The 20,395-nt window shown below is 34.6% G+C and overlaps 1 protein-coding gene across 6 annotated transcripts in view; it reads left to right on the top strand.

Moving 5' to 3' along the window:
- Positions 1 to 20,395, top strand: part of SBF2 (SET binding factor 2) — a 252,394-nt gene that overhangs the window by 108,559 nt on the left and 123,440 nt on the right. For all 6 annotated transcript variants that reach the window (XM_068685291.1, XM_068685290.1, XM_068685294.1 and 3 more), the window contains 3 exons: positions 8,025 to 8,138; positions 9,785 to 9,895; positions 11,699 to 11,804. In XM_068685291.1, coding sequence (XP_068541392.1) covers positions 8,025 to 8,138; positions 9,785 to 9,895; positions 11,699 to 11,804 — 331 coding nt within the window. The remainder of the gene's footprint in view (positions 1 to 8,024; positions 8,139 to 9,784; positions 9,896 to 11,698; positions 11,805 to 20,395) is intronic.

The raw sequence follows: 20,395 nt of genomic DNA, 5'->3' as shown, positions 1-20,395 counted from the left end.
AGTTTGGAAAAGACCTTTAAGATCATCTGTTCCAACCATACCCCTACTACCAACATTACCCATTAGGGACCGTGTCCCTAAGCACCATATCCAACCTTTAATTTCCGTCGAGTTTGAAATTATGCCTGTCAGCTTCCACCCACAAAACTGCAAAGCTATATCAAATGTTTCGTATTTTCTAACTTTTCTATTAATACCTCAGTTTAAATGGGTTTTCCTCACTCTGACATGAAAAGGAACCTAATATTTCTTCTCTGCCCAATGTTAATCAGAACTAAATGCACTGACTTGAATGGCATGTGCATCCAGCATGCCTGGGTTGTCCTGATGCCTGAAGATGCCTAATGTCCCTAAAAAAAAAAAAAAAAAGGCAATTTACAGAGGTGGTGCAGATGTGATTCAAAGACCTGGAAGTACCTAGTCATCCAGAACCAACAGAAACAAAGAGCAGATGGACTAGTCTTGGAGAGTTGGATTACAGTTCAGAGTTGCTTTTTCTAGAAGTCTTCAATGTTGGAGATTTGATAAGTAGCAGATTTGGGCATACAAACTCAAGACAGACATGTTGAGGTTCTGAAGATGAAAGTAGAGACAGAAGAGGAGGGATGGTTATGGTTCACGTGTGCTAAAATTCTGCTGAACATTGATTGAACAGTTGTTCATGTGTTCTCAAGCTGGGTAAGTCCCTTAAGATCACCTACATTCAATAGCTTGAACGGTTTTTTTGGACTATGTTGGTAGGTCATTCTAATCTTCAAAAATTTACTTCAGTTCCTAATGCAGATTTTGGCTAGATTGTTTGTTATTTTTAAGTTAAATGTCAGTTGCTAAAAGCAGAGCTGACATCTTAAAATAATCTGATTGTGGTAGCAAAAGTGGGTTCGTGCAAGTTGAAGACTAGCCCTTAATGTTTGAGGGCTAAATCAGAGCAATGAGTATCTCTGAATAAAAAAAATACGGTTAACATGAGTAAAGTTGGCTGCTTTCATCCGTTTTTTTGGCTGCCATGTCTGTTGCCTATAAATGAGCTGCTATTTTCAACTGAAGTAACACAAAATCAGTCACTTCTTTCTACTCAAAGTTTTAACGTAATTTCTTAGGCTGAAACTGAAGTTTATGTGAAAATATCCATTTATCTGTTCATTTTCCACAAGGAACGTTTTAAACAGGTCCAGTATCAGCCACACGTACCTGACAGCTGAGATCTGCTTCCAGTAGGTTTTAAGTATGTAAGTGGGTAGGAAGCAGAAAGAGCTGTTATGTTGTCCACTAACACAGGAGGGAAAACTATAAGCCCCCCTTGTCCAACATCAGGTAATCCACAAATCTTTTTAATCTAATGACATAAAGCTACAGGAAATGAAATTAATTCATTCTACTACAAAGAGCTTATTTGCTCACTATATGAATGCTAAAATTACTTTTCTTCTCTATTCTCCATAAATGAGATCAAGCCTGAAATTAAGTCAGTTTAGGTTTTAGAATTGTATACACTTTTTTATTTGTAAAATTTTGTTCTCCAGAAGAAGGATGGGAATCAGAAACAGGTCAGTATTCACGTAATTGATTTTTTTTTTCCTATATTTTATAAACTCTAATTTAGGCTTAACCCTGCATTAGTATTTTGTGTGTTTGTGATTTGGATATTAATAGAGAATTAATATGTTCTTAAATTAATTAAATATGTTCTTAAAGCTATTACATAACATACACTGAACACTGAATATAATTTTTCTAGCATATTGCTTTATAATCTCTGAGTAATATTGTGAACCTCTGTCATAGAGTAAGATACATTCAAATATGTTACTCTAAATGTAAAATTTTCATTAAAGAAAGAAAATAAACTATAATTTGGGGACAGAAAGAAAACATTTTGTAGAAAAAAAAAAAAAAGTATTTTGTCTCTGAAGGTGGATAGAAGTAAATGTCAAGGGAGGAGCAGAGGACTGTGACGTGTGGTGCTTCCATGGGTGCTCCCTCTGCAGTCTGTGGAGCAGCAGAGCCACAAATGCCTGCTGCATATTTAGTAATCGCTATGAATTTCATGAATGTGTCCAATCCTCTCATGGTCCCTGTGCATTTCTGTTACTTGCACTGTTTTGTAGCATAAGAGTTTCATAAGTAACTGTTGTGTGAAGAGCTACCTCCACTTGTTGGTTTGAACGTATTTCAGTTGGCATGCTGATTTCCTGGTGGTTGCTGTTTTTACTGTTGTCCCTCAAGACTAACTGTAAGCAACTCATTTACTTCGCGTTTGCTGTTGTGGTTTTTGGTCAGATGTTGAGGTTTCCCGTTTTCATGTGAGGCTATCGGGTTCAGGAGTCAGAAATATATAAAGAGTAAAACTAAGCAGTAAGTAAAGAACTTGATCCAAAGGACTTTTTAACAGTTCTGCACTCGGTTTGATTGGTTCAGCTCTTGTCATGTTTCACGCAGTGTGAGTGCTGCTGCTTTGGCAAGCAAGCGCACTAAGAAGCTCCAGTGAAATGTCTCTGATGCCGCTTTGATGCTAAGCGTGGAAACTAAACAATTACACTATTCTTGGCCTTCACAAGATGTCATCTGAAACTCATAATTTTCAACTGTGAATATATATTTGTGATCTAAAGCAAGCAAAATGCGTAGGATAGAAAATGTAGTGGGATTATTTGATGTTCACCTTTGTTCTTGCTTCAGGTTTGCCAAGCAGTGCACACAGTATGCTGAAGGAACAGGAGGCAGTGATGAACTGTTATATTGTGCATATGTTACATTGTGCCCAGTTGGTTTTACACTTTTCCATAGCTCTGGAGGTTTTATTAAAGCAAAAAGACGCTGTTATTGATTGTTTAATTTAAAGCAAAGTAATACCTTATTTAATAATGTGTATCAAGCCCACAAGTATTTGATTTTATTTACATCTATTAAAATTGTATTAAACCGTTTTCTAGACTGTGGATTTGGGACATTGTGCCTGATCTGTTGGCAGGTAACTCCAGTTGTCAGTTACCTCCTGTATTAGAAATACTTGAATAATTAGACTGAATTTGTCTAGTTTGGGCTTAATGCCATATACATCCCTTGGCTGAACTGAAGAACAAATAGTTCTCAGAAAACAAGCGAGCAAACAAATAAATAGCAGACAGAGTAATGATTAACAATGCTGATCACAGTTAATTTTTCTAAGCTATTAGCTATCAGGCGATTAATGCTGATTGTTGTTGTTTTGTTTTGTTTTTCTTTTTGCCATCTGAACTCGAATTGTTTTGGGGAATGTTTTTTTTTCAAATGCTTGCACAAATACATTTTATTAATTTGGCTATTTTTATTGACAAAGTTCATGAACTATAAAGTGATTCTGTTAGTTCTGTATCTGGTTATTGTACATTCCAGTGTACCTCAAACACATCTGTTTGGGACACAAACATGTTAAATGTCCATTTCACATGATACGAGAAGAAAGGAAAACAGTTGGAATATATGCATTTGTGCTCTCTCTAGCTCCGTATTCTCATTTACGTAAGAACCTAAAAACTCACTACTGAGTGTTGCCAGAAGTTGACATGAATTTTTGAGTTTAGGTGTGGGTGTGTACATTCATTAAAACTCATGGAAATTTAAGAATGTATTGGTTTGCTGTAAACGTACAGGCCACACAGTTTCTTGGTCAGTCTCTGAACAGTTCGCCATACAACAGTGGCAAACAAGTTGAGCAAAATGAAATTGCATCGTAGCTTCAAAAGAATGTTCACTGTTTTCTGAGAGTTCATTATGTTTTTATGTATTGTATTATTCATTGGTAAAAAGGAAAAGAAAAAGGAAACAAACAAACAAATAAAATTAAACCATGGGTAAACGAATTAAGCAGCGTGCTGTAGAACCAGACCGGATTTTTCTGTTTCAACTTAAATTGATACATCCTCAATTGTGTTCTACTTGCATACACAATAACATATACATGTACATGCCTATTTCACTGTATTTAAAAATGTTAAAGATATAAATCTCTCTGTAGTTTTAGAATTGATCATCACCTTTATTTTTTTAATGTTTTTGATCTCATGGGAGATAAGTATTAACGTTCATTGTTGTGCTGTTGTCTGTACTTTCCCAACAGTTTGCAATATGACAACTTAAAATTAGTCTGAAAAATGCCTAAAGTTAGCAGTTTGGCAGTGCCAATGTATTCGTTTATCCAAAGGATACAGTGGAGTCTAGAAGAAAAAAGGCAGCCTTTAAAACGAGAAAAAGACTCCTATATACCTTCCATGTGTCAGATGCCAAGACTGTCACAATAAAAATATGTGAACAAGGAACAAAGATTCATACAAAGATGGTTTCTGTTAGCTTGGATGAACATATTAAGAATCTCAGTATTATCTGGTGGGTTTTTCTCTACCAACTGCTTGATGGACTTGAGTCAGCCATAGTTTGCAGTTTCCCTGTGTAAGTTAATTTAGAAGCCAAGTCAAGATATGGAAGCAAAGAGGATTCTGGCATTGTTAGGCAGGGGACAAGATCCTGATGAACTTCAATCAAATAAACTTCAATCAAATTATAATTACAGGTGACCAAATATTGTGAAAACTTGTACGATCATACATTATCATGCAGTTCCTTTCATTAATACAGTTATGTCAGTCTGTTACCTATTCCTTAGCCTGACAGTCTTTTTTTTTTTAAGACCTTAACTCATTAAACACAACACAAAACATGTATTTGTTTCTCTTCTAAAGTCACAGATGATTCTGAATTAGATTTTAAATATATATCACTTTTTGAACTAAATGGATCTTTAAACATCTGGAATACTGTTTTGCTACCCAGTGGTATTTTTCCCTCATCTTTCCTGTTTTCAAAGTCTGTCTATATATAAAGGTAGAAAGGGAGGGGAAAAAAGGAATCTGTTTGAAAATATAATTAAAATTAAGAAAATTCTGAATATGCTCTACCATAATATGAAAAATTACTTGCCAACAACATAGATGAACGATGTTGGGAAGCCTCATAGCAGTATGCCAAATACAATTATCATCTTCTTCCAACCAGTACAAGTGCAAAAGGAAAACTATGGTTATTAACTAGATTTGTTTTTAAAAAATAGTAACAGCATTATCCCATTTCTTATTGAAACCATTTAATTTTATCTTTTAATTTATGAATGCTTAGAAAGGTTTTCTTTAACATTCAGTTATTCTTAATTTATTTGCAAACTGAATGCTATATGTAAAAAATCTATTAAGAACAAAACTTCATATTGTTCGTTCTGTTTACAGAATATTTTTTCCTTAGATGAGAAAGGGAATTTAAAAAGGTGAAATGTGCATGTGTCTGAAGAGAAGTACAACTAGAAAGAATTGAGTTTGTGGTTTTACCACTTCGTATTTAGCATTGCTAGAGAATGCATATGCTGTTAATACTTAGCTTCAAAGTAGGTTAGAAGTCATGTGTTTGCCATGATTATCTGCTTAGTCTCCTGACTTCCACTAATGTGCCTGCCTGCCTGTCAGAACACTTAGCTCAGGAAGGACTAGGGCTGTAGTCACGTTGGTACATTTGCCTGTAGACCTTGAAGTAAGAGAAATTGTTTTAATAGTATAAATGATTTATCAGTTTAATACTGTGCTGCTATTGTGCACTTAAAATTTTAAGTTGTATTTAGTTATGAATTAAGACAGGACTTGATATGAGGTTGAGTGGATTTGATGAAGATGACCTTTCTCTTCCCTGTCTATGGATCCTGAGTTTTCATTATCTTAGTACTGCTTTCATCTAGAGAAGCTTCCATGTTCCTTTTCCATGAGAAATGGAATAAATTTTAATTCATTAAATTAAATTTTCCCAATGTTGTCATTGTCCAAAATTTGTTGGCTGGCCAGAACCTGCTACTTTTATGCCTAGAATTTATAATTGTTCTTTAGAACAGTTGAAGGTTTTTTTATGTTTAGTGGTATATGGTGGTTGCTGGAGGCTTGCTCTTTTTCAGGGGTGCCTGTGTCATTCAAGATAGGATACTAAGCCAGATGTGAGCCTTTTGTTGGACTCCTAACGTATAAGCATCACTATACAATTCTTGCTATCTTGAGAGACTATAGACTAAGTGAATACCACCCAACTTCAGTGTCCTGAGGAACCCCAGGCAGTTTTACAGGAACCTCATAATCTTGTTTACTTTGTGTATTAAAAAGCACCTAAATATATTATACCGTTTGTCTCCCCTCTGGTATAAATACAAAAAGTTACAGTCTTTCAGGTCTATATACCACTAAGGTATGTGTGTTTGCGCATGTTCGTGTGAATCTTACTTTTAAAATACAAGTATTTGTGTGCATTTGTATGTTTGACACAGAACTTGAGAGCTGTTCAGCAGCTTCCAAGAGGCACAATTCTGTTTTTTTACTAGCTACATATTAGTCTGTGTGACGCTGTGAAAAATCATTTTTTGTTTGTTTTTTTATTCCCCCCAAATCAGTAGGTGTGCTAGTTTCCCTTCTATACTGAATCTTTGTTATGCGACTGTTGCTTTCTATTTCTGGAATCTTTCTGTCCAATGTCTTTGCTTATTTTTCGTCCTGCTGTGTCATGTTGAGAATAAGGGATCTTTGCATGATTAAACAATTTGGTTATTTGCTTTGTTTTTATGCAATTTTATTAAAGAATGGGCAAGGAAAGAATTCTGTACCTAAGTGTCGCAACTTTGTGCAGTGTTTTTTACCAGTTGTTTATGACATTTAACTTCGCATAACTGATACTCCATTTTGGAATACCAAACTCAAGTAAGTATAATAAAGGTTATTTGAAGTGTGGCTAATGATCAGAATGCTACCTGTAATTATCTGAAATTATAAATATGAAATAAACTGCTCATCACTTCAGGTATGCATGTCAGAGCCTGAATTTCTTCTGTTCAGACGGAGCAAGGGTCAAGACAAAAGAGAGTTAGCAACAGGAGCTCTGTATTTTGGCTTATAGTATCTGAATGTTTTTCATAATTAAATTATTTATAAAGTCATTCAAAGTAGTTATATTTTTTTTTTCCAATTTCTAATTGGATACATTCATTTCCTTAAAGATACCATACATTCTGAATTGAGGTAGTAAAATAAAGTTCATTCACAGCATTCCTGGCATTTCAGACAATTTTATCAGGTTTGTTTCTTTTAGGAGAAAAGCAAAGTTGGATTTATTTATTTATTTGTTTATTTTTAATAAACTGAAGTGCTGACCAGGAACTTGATAGAAATAGAAGGCCGATATTTCATGTTGTCAGATGGAAAGGGAAGTCATTTTTCTCGTGTTCCCAATTAAGATAGGACAGTGATTTTTGCTTAAAAGAATGCTCGTTTGGAGGAACAAATAATACACTTGGAAATTTGGTGGGTGGTGTAGGAGTGGAGAGATTACATGCAAAAATTGGAACGAGCATACTGTCATTTGAAACTCAGTTAATGAATTTGTCAAAGAATGTGAGGAATTTCAGAAATTAGAATAATTAGTGACATCTTTCGTTTTGGCTAGGAGTTAATAATAAAGTACTTGTGACTGAAAAATAAGTGCTGGCAAGGAGGTTATAGCAAGTTGCACAATACCATGAACAACTGCAAGTTTATCTGCATTGTGCCATTCTGTTTTTTTCTAACCGGAAACATAGTGGTTCTCAAGTTTGAGAAATTGAGAAATTTATTGAGAAATTTGAACTACTTTTCTTGTGAAGAAATTCCAAATTTGTTGGATTAGGCTAGAGATGACTATGTAGATCCAGATATAGATATCTGTATTCTTTGTCTCAGGAAACTTTATTTACACCAGTGCATGGCTTTATAGATGAGTTTCAGTTGGTTTAACTACATCTAGAAGGTTTTAGAAAGTTCAGGTAACCATTGGAATGATCTCCTCTTAGTTGACTTCATTACTAGTTTCAAACAAGGCATACGCTTCTTTTCTAGTTAAGTCTTTTTGAAATCCCGAGAAATGTGGACTTATAAGAATGCTAAAATTTTACCTAGAGATGGCTTATTAATTGAAATGTTTCTGTTTTCAAGGGAACAAAAGAAACCGAAGGTGAAGAGGAGTCTGGTTTAATTCCGCCTGCTGAAGTATTTGCTCCTAAAAGTTTGGTGTTGGTGTCCAGACTAGATTATCCAGAAATTTTCAGGGTAAAGAATTTACCATTGCTATTTATAATCTCTGTCAGCAGACAAATCTGTTTTTAATGAATAGCAGTCACAGTACTTCTGATTTAAAGCATCTCAGGACTGATTTGGGAATTTAACAGCAAAAGCAGAGCTTAGATTGAACTAGATAAAATTCAATGTTTAAGATAGTAAATAGCCCCTACAGGTTAAAGCAGTGCTTTTTTTTTTTTTTTTTTTTAACACTCCAAGTACTTTTAAATCTATGTAGAAGACAAAATAGAGATTTTTCTGGGCTCAGATTACTATATATTGAAGTAAATTATTAAGACAAAAATTAACTTGCTTAAGTAAAAATAACACATTAATGATAATTGATTAAATATATAGCGATAAGTCAATAGTGGAATCCTAGTTTTCTTTCATTTATAAGGTAAACATGTCAGAGCTTCTTCCAGATAGAATTAAGATTCATAACGGAGATTTAGGATCTTGGATCGCTTTCAGCTGATGAGATACAGTTTATGGGAGAAATTAAGAGCTTAAATTTTTATTAAGCTAATATATATTAACAGAAAGAAATATACTTCAGTTTACAGATCAAGGGAGGAAAATCATTCAACAGTAAGTTGTCATTGAACATGAAGAATGATTGTACCAACTCAGACTAACAATCCACATAACTCAGTATTTTGTCTGCTAGCATCGCTTAGCAAATGCAGTGCCAAATGTGTAAAAAAAAAAAAAAAAAGGTAGGCTGTAGAAATAATTCCACAGAATACTTTCCTAGTCCTGTGTGGATTACAGTTTAATGACATCCTGAACCAGAGGTGTCAATTGTATGGGTTTTCATATAATTTGTCCAATTTCTTAACTCTTGATTTTACAACATCTCATGGCAAGGAGTTTCTCAGCTTAACTATGTGTTATATGAAAGGGTACTGTTGGAATTATGTCTAAGAAGAGAATTCCTAAGATATTTACTGAATTACCAAAATTGTAGCAGTTAAAAGGCACCAAAAGGATGTTGTGGGACATAGTTATTTCCTTTTATTCAAAGGCTTTTTGGAACATAAAGTTAAGTTATCTCACATTAAATTAAAATGATAAAGCTGTACCGTGATTTCTCAATCAAAACTGAATCCATGCAAAGCAAATATTGAAATGTTAATATGCCGTTCATTCTAAAAATATGTTTGTATCAAAATAATAAAGAATGCAAGTTAAACAATGTACAGAATTGTTGATTCTTGATGCTAGTTTTACAGTGAACATCAAAAGCTCATTGGTGCATCAGTGTTTTACTCTGGAAACCAGTCAGGTTTAGGTCCAGAGAGCTCAAAGTGCAGACAAAACTATGATTTTATCATTCTTAAAAGTAATTAGTAGTAAAGCACTTTTTATATAATTGAACAAACTCAATTAAATAATGAATTTCCTTTACAAAAGAGGATATCTGCACCTGCCAACACATACATCACTTTTAAGTAGCCCAGTTAATTTTTTTAATGAGTGGTTGCTTTGATAGCAACTTTGTCTTAGATTGGAATGTACTTCACTACATTATCTATTAAGACACTTTTTAAAAAAATTATATACATATATCTTTAAGTAATCTGATGTGTGCCCTTCCTGCATAGCAGGCTAACATATTTTGTGTGTCTTTCTAGGCATGCCTGGGACTGATCTATACTGTGTATGTGGACAGCCTGAATGTGTCACTGGAGACTCTGATTGCAAATCTTTGTTCATGCCTTGTCCCTGCTTCTGGAGGGTCTCAGGTAAATGGAAAAAAAAAGAAAAAAAAAAAGAAAAGAAAAAAAAGGTGTGGGGGGGTATTTTTCCAGTTAATTTAATTTATGAAGAAAACAAAAAATAAATTCTTTAAATATTTTTGTTGAAAAAAGATCATAGTTCAGCTGAGTGCTTTCCCTGTGGCCCGTGAGTGCTTTCCCTGTGGCCTGTCTTCTAAAGACAGCAAAAATTCCATTCCAGGATAAGGTCAAAGGGTTAATTTTGTCACTGAGTTGGCTTTTTACAAGGCACAGTAACAAATCAAGCAGTTCATGTAAGTTTAGTTTTTAATAATAATGTGTGTTCAGGAATATCTGTGCTTGCTATGGATTTTTTTTTTCCTTTGCAATTTTTGACATGTCCTTTCCTTTAGTTCATTTACCTGTGTCTTTTCCATGTTGCAGTTCAGGATTCCAATGGACTTTCCTTTGGGAAATGCTTAAAAAAAAAAAAATTAAATTAAAAAATTACTTGGACATGTTTTTTTTCAGAATTAGTTAAATATTCCTGGTAACCTATGCATTCAAAAATAAGAAAAAAGTTTGTCAGTAAATACACTTCTTTCTGCGAGCAAATAGTCAGGTTTGTTTGTTGATTTACTTTAAATAAATTATTCCTATATATTTTTAGGTTTCCGTTGGGTCTTATTTGCTTGGTCCTCACATTATGCTGTAGCATTACTAGGAAATTGTAGTCCTTATCATGAAACATACCTGGAAATCAAGAATGCAGCTGGCAATATTTGAGGAGAGATTTCATACGCATTTTCTCACACTTTATACCTAACCTATGTATTCTTCAAATCCTACAAATCACATTTTTTTTTTATTTTTTTTTTAAACCCGTATCCCTGTTTACTTTGGTGTTTCTCTTAGCTCGAAAAGAGGCAAAATCTCCTCTTAGCTTAATCAAGATCTACTTGAATGCTCTCCAGGAAACCATGTCTCTGTTGTTTTGCATCCCAAGCCTTTCAGTTTTGAAGGGGAGTAATTAGATTGTATCTTGTCAGGAGCCCCCACTTTCAGTGGTATTTGAACCTCAAATTACACATTCTGGTGGTCCACTTGAATTTCTAGCTCTTCCTTCTATCCTGTTCTCCTGTAGCCCCATCCATAAACGGGGCTTTCAACAGTGTCTTTTCCCACTGCTAGAAGAGGGAGGGAAAGTGCATGCTCCTCTGGCTATTCTGCCTTCTGCTTTCTTTCTTCAGATGAAATGGTATTTCACTTGTAACTTTAGTTTCTTACTTTCAAAGTTTCATTTTAACCAGAAAATCGGTTTTTCTGTTTTCTTTCTTAATCTTTGTGCTTACAGTGATAAATCTGAATTATGTATCTTAGAACAGGAACACTCTTTTGTTGTATATCTCCAGAAGACCTTGAGGACCTCCAAGATTGTTCGTATGTCCAATGCTAAAATGATCAACTGCAAAACTTTTAGGTTGGACATTAGGAGAAATTTCTTTACTGGAAGGGTTGCACAGCATTGGAATAGGCTACCAAGGGAAGTGGTTGTGTCAACAAACTTGCAGGTCTTCAAGAAACACATAGATTAAGACTGTCTAATTCAATGGACATGCAAGGCTGGCACTATCAGGCTGTACGTACAAAGAGACATACAATTGTCCTCAAATGATGTTTCAGATCTACGTTGGTCAGTTCAGTTATTGGTTGGTTTTAAGATTCTGTATACGGAATTTTTGCAGGATGAATCACTTATCTGTATGACAACAGTGTATTTATTCTGTATAAAATAAATTTATACTCAATTAAAAAAAATTCTTTCTACAGAAATTGTTTTCTTTGGGAGCTGGAGACCGACAACTGATACAGACTCCTCTACATGATAGTCTTCCTGTTACAGGCACCAGTGTGGCTCTTCTCTTTCAGCAACTGGGTATGTCTAGGCCTGACTTGAAAAAAAAATAAATTAAACTACAGAGTGAATTATTTTCTGTTCTCATTCAGCTCAAATCATGCGCCAAGAAAGCTACATGGTAAATATTAATTTTTTGGGGGGGAATGAAAGAATGACTAATAGTGCTTTTATCCCCCTAATCAGACATTATTATAAACTTTTTGTACTTCCTGCCTGTGGTAAAATATCTGCAATGTTATCTGCTGTCTGCAAATGTTCTGTGAGCAGGCTTTTCGGTTACAATGACATTCGTGGAAAAAGATTCCCCACCCCTTGGTTATCGTATGAACTGGACAGAACTAAGCAGGTTAATAAACTATTGTAACTGGAAAAGCTCATATAAAAGATAGTATATAGTTATATTGGTAACCACATGGAATTCATGTTGTTCTGTTATCATCTATCATTCCATATCTTTTATGAAGAAGATGTAACACAATCCTCAGCGAATGCTTACTTGTTCATTACAGGAACAACTTCATGTAACTATGACCTGGGTACCTCAATACTAATCTCATGCCTCTCATTGAATTTTAACAATCTGTATTAGTCTTCTTTTCCTGGGCTTCTGAAGTGACTTGGAAGCACAAACTTGTGGGAGCAATGGGTTAAGGGCAAAATCAATTGTCTTTTCTTTGAATCTGTGAGCCTCATGGGTAGTCTTAAGTGGCCTCAGAATATATGTTGCTGACCATTCTTCTCATAAATGGAAAACAAGGACAGATGCTAACTGTTTTACCAGTTTACCAGATAGAATAGTGCAGAAAAGTAAGAGAAGTCTGAGAACTTGAAAAAGCATCCTGGGGGGGGGGGGGGGGGGGAGGGGGCAGAGAGAGAGTTCTCTTTCATATATTCTACGAAAAGAGAAACAGTGTGCTTAAGGATACAATTTGCAATGAAACCTGGCGTGAAATTTGGCTGGAAAGATAGCTGAAATAAGAATCATTAAATAATTAAATAAATAGTTTGCAGAAAATGACATACTGAGGTAATATTCAAGCCAATAACATTCTCTTATTAAGGCAAAAGTATCCTTTCTGCTATCTGGAGAGGATTTTTTTTTCAGACTGATGATCGATCTGTCTCAGAACATGATGAGGACTAGGAGTTAAAGCAGATAAATTGTATAGCAAATTTTGTTGCTAGACTCATGTTGAAGAAATTGCCTTCCTTCTGGGAAATAAAACAGTGAAAATCTTTTTCCAGTCTCATTCATAGAACTACTATTTTTAAAGACAAGGTCTAGTATATATTGTTTGAAAAAGGGCTGGTAAGCTCCTACTGCTCTCCCCAGTCAGTCATAATAGAGAGTTTAGTGTACAGTAAGCAATTGTAAACAGATCCTTTGTAATGGGAACCAAATTTAATGTAGATACTTAAAATACTCCAATGTAGCCAGATCATCTTTCTTCTTTAAGAGACTGCTTTCAAATCTTAAACCTTACTTAGGCATGAAAGAGACTGGGGGACTATGGCCCAAATTCTCAGCAAGTATGCATTTTTGTAAGCCACAGAAAATACATCGGAGTGATTGGATTTTGAAAACTAGCTGCACTCTGGTCACCACATGAAAGAGAAAAACAGAAGTGTTTATTTCTTGAAGCCATGTTCTTGAATGCTTCAAAAATATTGGAGAAATGATAGTTTTGTGTAATAACTCTTGCTGAGCATCCACGGAGAAATTATTCTTGTCAACACAGTAGTAACTTGTGTTTCCTATTCCAGCTAGTTTTAAGACCTAGTCGTTTGGCAGTAGAAAATCCAAGCAACAGAAAACTTCAGATCACAGAGCCATTAAAACTTATGTCACAGGAAGTGGTATCAGATCTAATAAGTACAATGTCATCTACTACTGGTAATGTTTAATTGTATCCTTCCTAGAAGAATATTATCCCAAATGGAATATTATTTTTTTTGGATAGTGGTTTAAATTAAAAAATGCAGCTAATGTATTATAAATGCTACTTATCCTGACCACAGTCAGGTTTTACTTGGGTTATTATGTCATTGATATTACCCAGAACATACTACAGGCCATGGTTCAAACGTGGAAAGGCCCAACAACATTGTCTCTTTTGTGAAAATGTAAAGTATGGCATGAGGCAACGTAAGTATTGTATGGTATGTCATGTGGTATGGTGTGCTTATTCTGTAAGTATGGTATGAGGTACCTAAGTTAAGGCAGTTTATTTTGGGCAATTCTACTGAAGGTTACTGTAAATTCACAGTTCTGAAAATGTCAAAGAAAGCAAGACTTTTAGCCAGTGCTTAGATTAGCTAACATCTGACACTTGTGTATTGTGTGGCAAACTTGGGTTGTGTTTTATGTCGCAGGATTGGTCTGAGACCAACAACAAAGGCAATCTGAAAAGTCATTGTATCCATCAGATTTCTAGAGAGAACCTGTGTGGAGGGAGAGTGGGAATGTAAATAGGGAAGAGGAAACCAAGAGGACCATCTCTTCCTCTTGGATTCTTAGTAAGCTTGTGTGCAGAGTGAGCTTTATAAATTCCACTCATGTATAAAACTGAATAACAACACTTCATATGAGAATTGAAAATCACTTTCAGACACATGGGATGTAAGTCAATTTTATTAAGGACGTTTTATTAATGAATAAATGTCTACACGGATGTGTCTACACCTCTGACGTACTCTTTGTCTACCATCTCTTCTTTTCCCATTGTCCATTAGCATACTTGCTGTAAACAGTCTGATTTCTATATTTTTACTGCTTTCTTTTCTTATCCTAAGTTGCACTAAATTTTGGAGGTCCAGTCTTTCTTGCTTTATGGTGGCTTGTAAGGAGTATAAGAGTCAGTAAGCATATATGTACCTGGTACCCTTTCCAAGTATGCTTGCACATACTGGATATGAAAGAAGGATATAAAAATCAGCAGGAGATGGAGAGGGAGGGAGAAATTGCAAGAAAGCTTGCTCATTACTCACAGTACTGGGTGTAATACAATGTACAGTATGTGTAGTTCAATGAAGTACATTTCATTTGGCCTGAAGAAGAGAGAGATAGAGGAAAGTATGTGATTATAAAACCTGGCACATCATCACACAGAGAATCTACAGGCTTACATCCTATTTCTCTGAGGAGATGATGCTTTCTTCCTAGGAGGAAGAAAAAAAATATTATTCCCAAATTATCCCAGTACCCCATTTTTTCTGTCGTGGCATCATTTTTTGATTTACAACATTTTCAGATCTTTTAGGAGAAACCTCTCTGATGGTCTTGTGGAGGACAGAGTCTTTTAGAATTCTGTAGAGTGGGAACATCAGTTCCCAGCTGATGTCAAAGTTTTTTGAGTCTGAGTATCTGAGAATATAGCACAATAGAAGATTCACCTTGTATCTTGTAAGGACAGAAATTAAAAAATGTTTCTACTTAGTGTATGTCACTTTACTGAATAGCCCTAGTTCCTTTCACATGTAGGTGGTGAATCTCTTTGAAAGGATTGTTACGTTTCTCTAGGGACTAAGGTTTGTTAATGTGAAATTTCTGGTTGGATTTACTGGAAAAGAGTTATATCTGTATGCAGAGGTTGTGGAATAAAACAAACAAAGAAACAAGCTACATGTAAATGCATGTTTGTCTCTACTGACCTGGGCAAAAGCATTTGACTTCTGTTGTCCAGCAGGGTGTTGGACAGTAGTTTAGTGACAGCTGTGATTCCATCAAGTGCCTGTGTTCAGGACACAAATATTGACTAGGCTGTTTGTCAAGTAACGATATGTTCAGTTATTTCTCTTCTGGTACAAGTCATTTAATCCTATTTAAATTATTAATAGAAAAATGAGGAGTAGTTAGAAAAACATTTGTGAACTGATTAAATCACCTTTTTAAAAATAGCTCTTTCTTTGGAGAAAGATGGGCAGCAAGACAAAATTTACCACTATGAATAGATACAAAAGTAATTTCAACATTTATTTTGAGAAATATTGTGCAATAGTAGTCTCATCATGCTTTTTCTGCTTGGCAGGATAGTGTGTCAGAGGATGATCCTCCCTATATTACTAAGCTTGCAGCATATCTGGAAATTTTATTTTTACTTAGCATTAAGCTACAAGTGGGAAAAACATCCCCAAATGTTTTAAGCTTCATAATAAGGAACATCACTCTTTGACATTTTAAATCATATGTTCTTTTTATTGGAAAAATTAATAATAATAATATATGGGAATAATGTGACAAAAGCCAGGCCTATAGCTGGATCATTACACCTAAAAATTATTTCATCAACAAGGATTAGCTGGAAAAACAACGATCATAATACTGCATTTCAAAATGGTTCATGTCTTTAAAATACTTGACTATTTCTCATTGTCTATTAATGAGATGGTAGATGTCTATGTTGTTCATTAGTGTGGCACTGGTGCCACAATGCCAGCCAGCAGGGGAGAGGGCTCCAAAATGTATTGGGTAGCAGGGACCGACATTTCTTGTAGTGTTTGCTGTTTAGCAGAACCACAGATCACATGGAGTAAGATGCACACTTACGTTTTATGCAGTCCAGTCTTGTATTACTGATGGATTTTTAGTGAGATGAAAAATGCAGTAGTTCATGTTAAGCAAAGTACAAACCTCACAAAAGATAGCTAGCATAAGTAAATACTACTGTTAAAGAAACCCCATACTATATATTTAAGTGCCTGTATTTAATAAGCTGTTTTTAAGAAGCTTTTCCAATATGAAAAATAGTACAATTCAATATTACTTTTTGTTCTATAACAATGAAGTGGTATTTTTAATTGTTAAATGAAAATGTCCTTTGAGGTATATGAGAAGAGAGTAACTAACATTTTTTCTACTGAGAGTAGAACTTTAGAAGATGCCTCCTGGAAAAATTAAAACAGATAAAGGTTTCCCAGAGATGAGAAAAATGTAAATTCCAAAAAGCAAAGGTCTAATAAATAAACAAATAGTTATACAGGTAAAAGAAGCTTATTTTTGCTTATAGAAAAAACTGAAACAGATCGTACTCAGAACAGATTACTTGTCTTTCTATTTTTACTGATAAGAATGCAGAAATAGTTTTTTTCATTATTGCATAGCAAATTTTATAGCACTTAAAATAATATTTAAATTTCAAAAATTTAGTGGTAATACTTGTAGTAAAAAGGAGAGAAAAAAGCAATTCTAGAGGAATTTCATTCCATATTTTTTCTTGTAATATCATGCTTAAACTTTTGCTAATATAGTTGTGTTTTTTTAATAAGTACATGGTATATTTAAATCTGAAATATGTAGATACCATTATTTTATATATATATATGTGTATATATATGTTTATATATATATATATATATTTGTATAGTATTGATTCAGTAAGACTCTTCTGAAACTATTTAAGTTCTTAACTCCACTGAGTATCACTCTGGTTGATAACAATGACAGCTCTGCATGCCTTCATACCTGCATTCTTTTCTGTTATCCTGGCAAGGTTACAGGCTCAATTTCTTTTTCAACATACTGTTTTTAAATCTAGTTATATTTTTGACACCATATAGAAATAAAACCTAATAGGTGATAAGTCTTTTTTACTTTTTCAGTTACTTCCTCATTCCTTCGTTCATTAATTTACTCAACATCACCACCACATTAGGTCTTTTGATTGCCAGATAACCAGCTGCTAGTGCAAAATGAAAACAAACGTGAAACTAAATCTAAGTTAAGTCACTAGTCAGTGATTATAATGTAAGAACAATAACAGTTACATTCATTTGTATAGTAAGAAAATTTGCCTTTTCACAAGTCTAACTGAATTTAATGAATTTTTAATATCAACTACGATAAAAGAAAGCAGTGGTTGATTATTTTAACTTCTGACAGTTGCCATCAGGAAAATAGTTAACTACAGGAATGTATTTTCATCCAGTATAGTTTAGTTTAATTAAAATGGAAATATAAACCGAGCTTTTCATGCTGTACTGTGAAAATACTTTATAAAAAAGAAAATGCCCCATGCTGTAACACAAAACCTTCTCGTCTGTCTGATACCCTCTTCTTGAGGACCCAGGCTGATCAGTGTTTGCTTTTTTTTGCCTCCCCACACAGACAATTTTGCAACATAGCTCCTGATACCTGCAGGTTTCTTTCAAATAGATCAGTGTGCATCCCACACCATCATACTTTTCGCTGTTGTTTTGGCAAGGGGAGTTGCACATGCTATGAAGTTTCCTTCATTCTGCTAGAATGTAAGGAGCAGATGTGTCATGCACCAGAATACACTCTAGTTAACTATCCTAACCTGGTGTGTGCATGGATTTATAGCACATGTGATGAATACACTTAAGACTAACAAGAACATTCATCCCTTGTTTACTGCTGAAGAATCGCTAGCTATTTAGTAGTCGTTTGTGCTGAGATATCGGTATTGCAGGAGGTTGGAAAATCTCAGAGGATTTCATAAAGTTGTGTTTTGTTTTTTTTCTAAACATTTTGCAGAAAATCCAGATACTTAAGAAACTAAAGAGTCTTATTCACTTTTCCTGGTTATAGTGTTCTGCAGTTTTCTTTTTCTTAACAAGACTACCTGTGGTTTTATGCTTCATGGGTATCAACCACCAGTGTCTGAAGATGGCTTTAAGAGAACATCCTGATCAGCCACCTCTGGTCTTGCTGTCTTTGCATTTCTTTGATTCCATTAATGTAAGGCTGCAGTAGTTTTGTCCCTTGAGAAAGACTTTGTAGTCCTTAGACAGGAAACAGATATGTTTGCAGTTTCTTATGTATCCTTGACCATTTTTCCTGTGTACAGTTCAGGAATGACAATACTCTTCTCATTCTTAGATATTTTCTTTCTAAGGATCTTCATGGTATTATTGCTCGCTCTCTGCTTTGTTTTGTCAAAAGACATTTTTTGTTTTAAATGAATACAGTCAAATTATGGGTATCCATTTGCTCCCAATGGAGTAAATGGATACCTCTCTTCTATTTAGGGGATTCAGACAACATTTTAGTTCATTAGTGTGTGTCTGTTACCCTAGTCCACTCAAAATTCTTTTACAAAATTCTTTCAGTGTGTTTTGGTTCGTTGAGTCTGGGCCTGTGAGAGTAATAAAGAAATTCTGTACACTGATGTTAGGTTCTTACAGGGTTACTGTGTACCTCTACTTGCATCTTTCTCGGGGCTAGGTTTGTATGGGATAAATGTCAAAACCAATAGCTTTCTGTTTTAGGTATCTTACTAGATAAGTAAGCAAGCAGAAGATGAGACGTGAAAATGAATTAAATCGTATTTCAGCAAAACAGAATATTACTCAAATGATAATGTATGTATATATGAACAGTCAGTGAAAGAAAAAAAAAGTTCTAATTTACTAGTTAACAACTTCATATCAGAGAAATATTCTTTGCTACCTTCCCTGTAGGTGAAAGAAACCTTAAATAATACCTTCCCCTTAACAGCTCTAAGTTTAATTTCCTATGCAAACCTGCTTTGACTGACATTCTGTTGGCATTTATTCTTTACAGGAATTGGTTTTGGTATGTGTTCGGTAAAATAAAAATAATGAAATAGAAACCCAGCACCTATTAAATCTGTCTATATGAGACAGACAATCAGGCATACAATCAGTTGCAAACCTTCATTGGTAATATGGGTTACGTTTGTACAATTCAAAATGATTTGTCATATAAATTTGGCATTTACCTCTCTGCAAAGTGAATACTTTCAATATATGCTTCAAACATTATTTTACCTTCCTGGTTATTTTACCTGTTTTACCTTCCATTGTCTGTTCTGCTTTATTGAGAAAACTACTCAACACTGCCATAAATCTTGAGCTTATCTTAAGTCTTGTTTTGGTTATGTATAGCTTTAAAACTATGCATATGAAATGGATTTGCACTTCTGTCTTTCAGAGATGAAGACCTTGTTCTCTAAATATTTTGTCATTAATTGTCTTTAGCTGCATCGTTACTTCTGGAAAAAAAAATATATATGCAGCTCATGCTTGCTCAGTGTATAGTCAGGTTTGTATTTGAAGGCTCAAGAAATCCAAGGGGCATTTGTTCCTCTTTTAAGCAGGTCTGCAGAGGGACTTAATGAAATTGATAATAACAAAGTGTTATCAACATGCAAATGACAGACATAGCTATGTGTCTTCCTAGGTTTGAGCCCTGTTTTCTCATGCTTGCATAATATTTGAGTTTGGATGGCAACCATTTGCTTATATCCGTGTAGACAGAACACAATTTTGTTAGACTTGGAGGGAGCAATAGTGGTAGGAATATTTATGTGTCAGCTGGAAAGGCCTTTTTGTTATACCCATTTTCAGTCTCTTCGAATACAATGTTGAATGATCAGTTGGCCTTTTTGGTATTTATACCATAATCTTTCTGTATGATCCTCCTGTGCCTTCCCGTTTCCCACCCTCCGTGAAGACTGCTTTGCAGAGAAGTCTTTGTCTTGCTCTGCTTTTTATAAAGAACATGCAACATTTGTGGTTTGGATACTAAATTACCTTCGCTTCCATTCCAAAATCCAAACTTTCTTTCTAAAAATGTGTTTTGATTTTGGTACTGTGTGTCACACCCACTGTTTGCTTCTGTGTGCTTA

The sequence above is a fragment of the Anas acuta genome, chromosome 5, assembly GCF_963932015.1.
Source record: "Anas acuta chromosome 5, bAnaAcu1.1, whole genome shotgun sequence".
NCBI lineage: Eukaryota > Metazoa > Chordata > Aves > Anseriformes > Anatidae > Anas > Anas acuta.
This window is presented reverse-complemented; position numbering and strand designations above follow the sequence as displayed.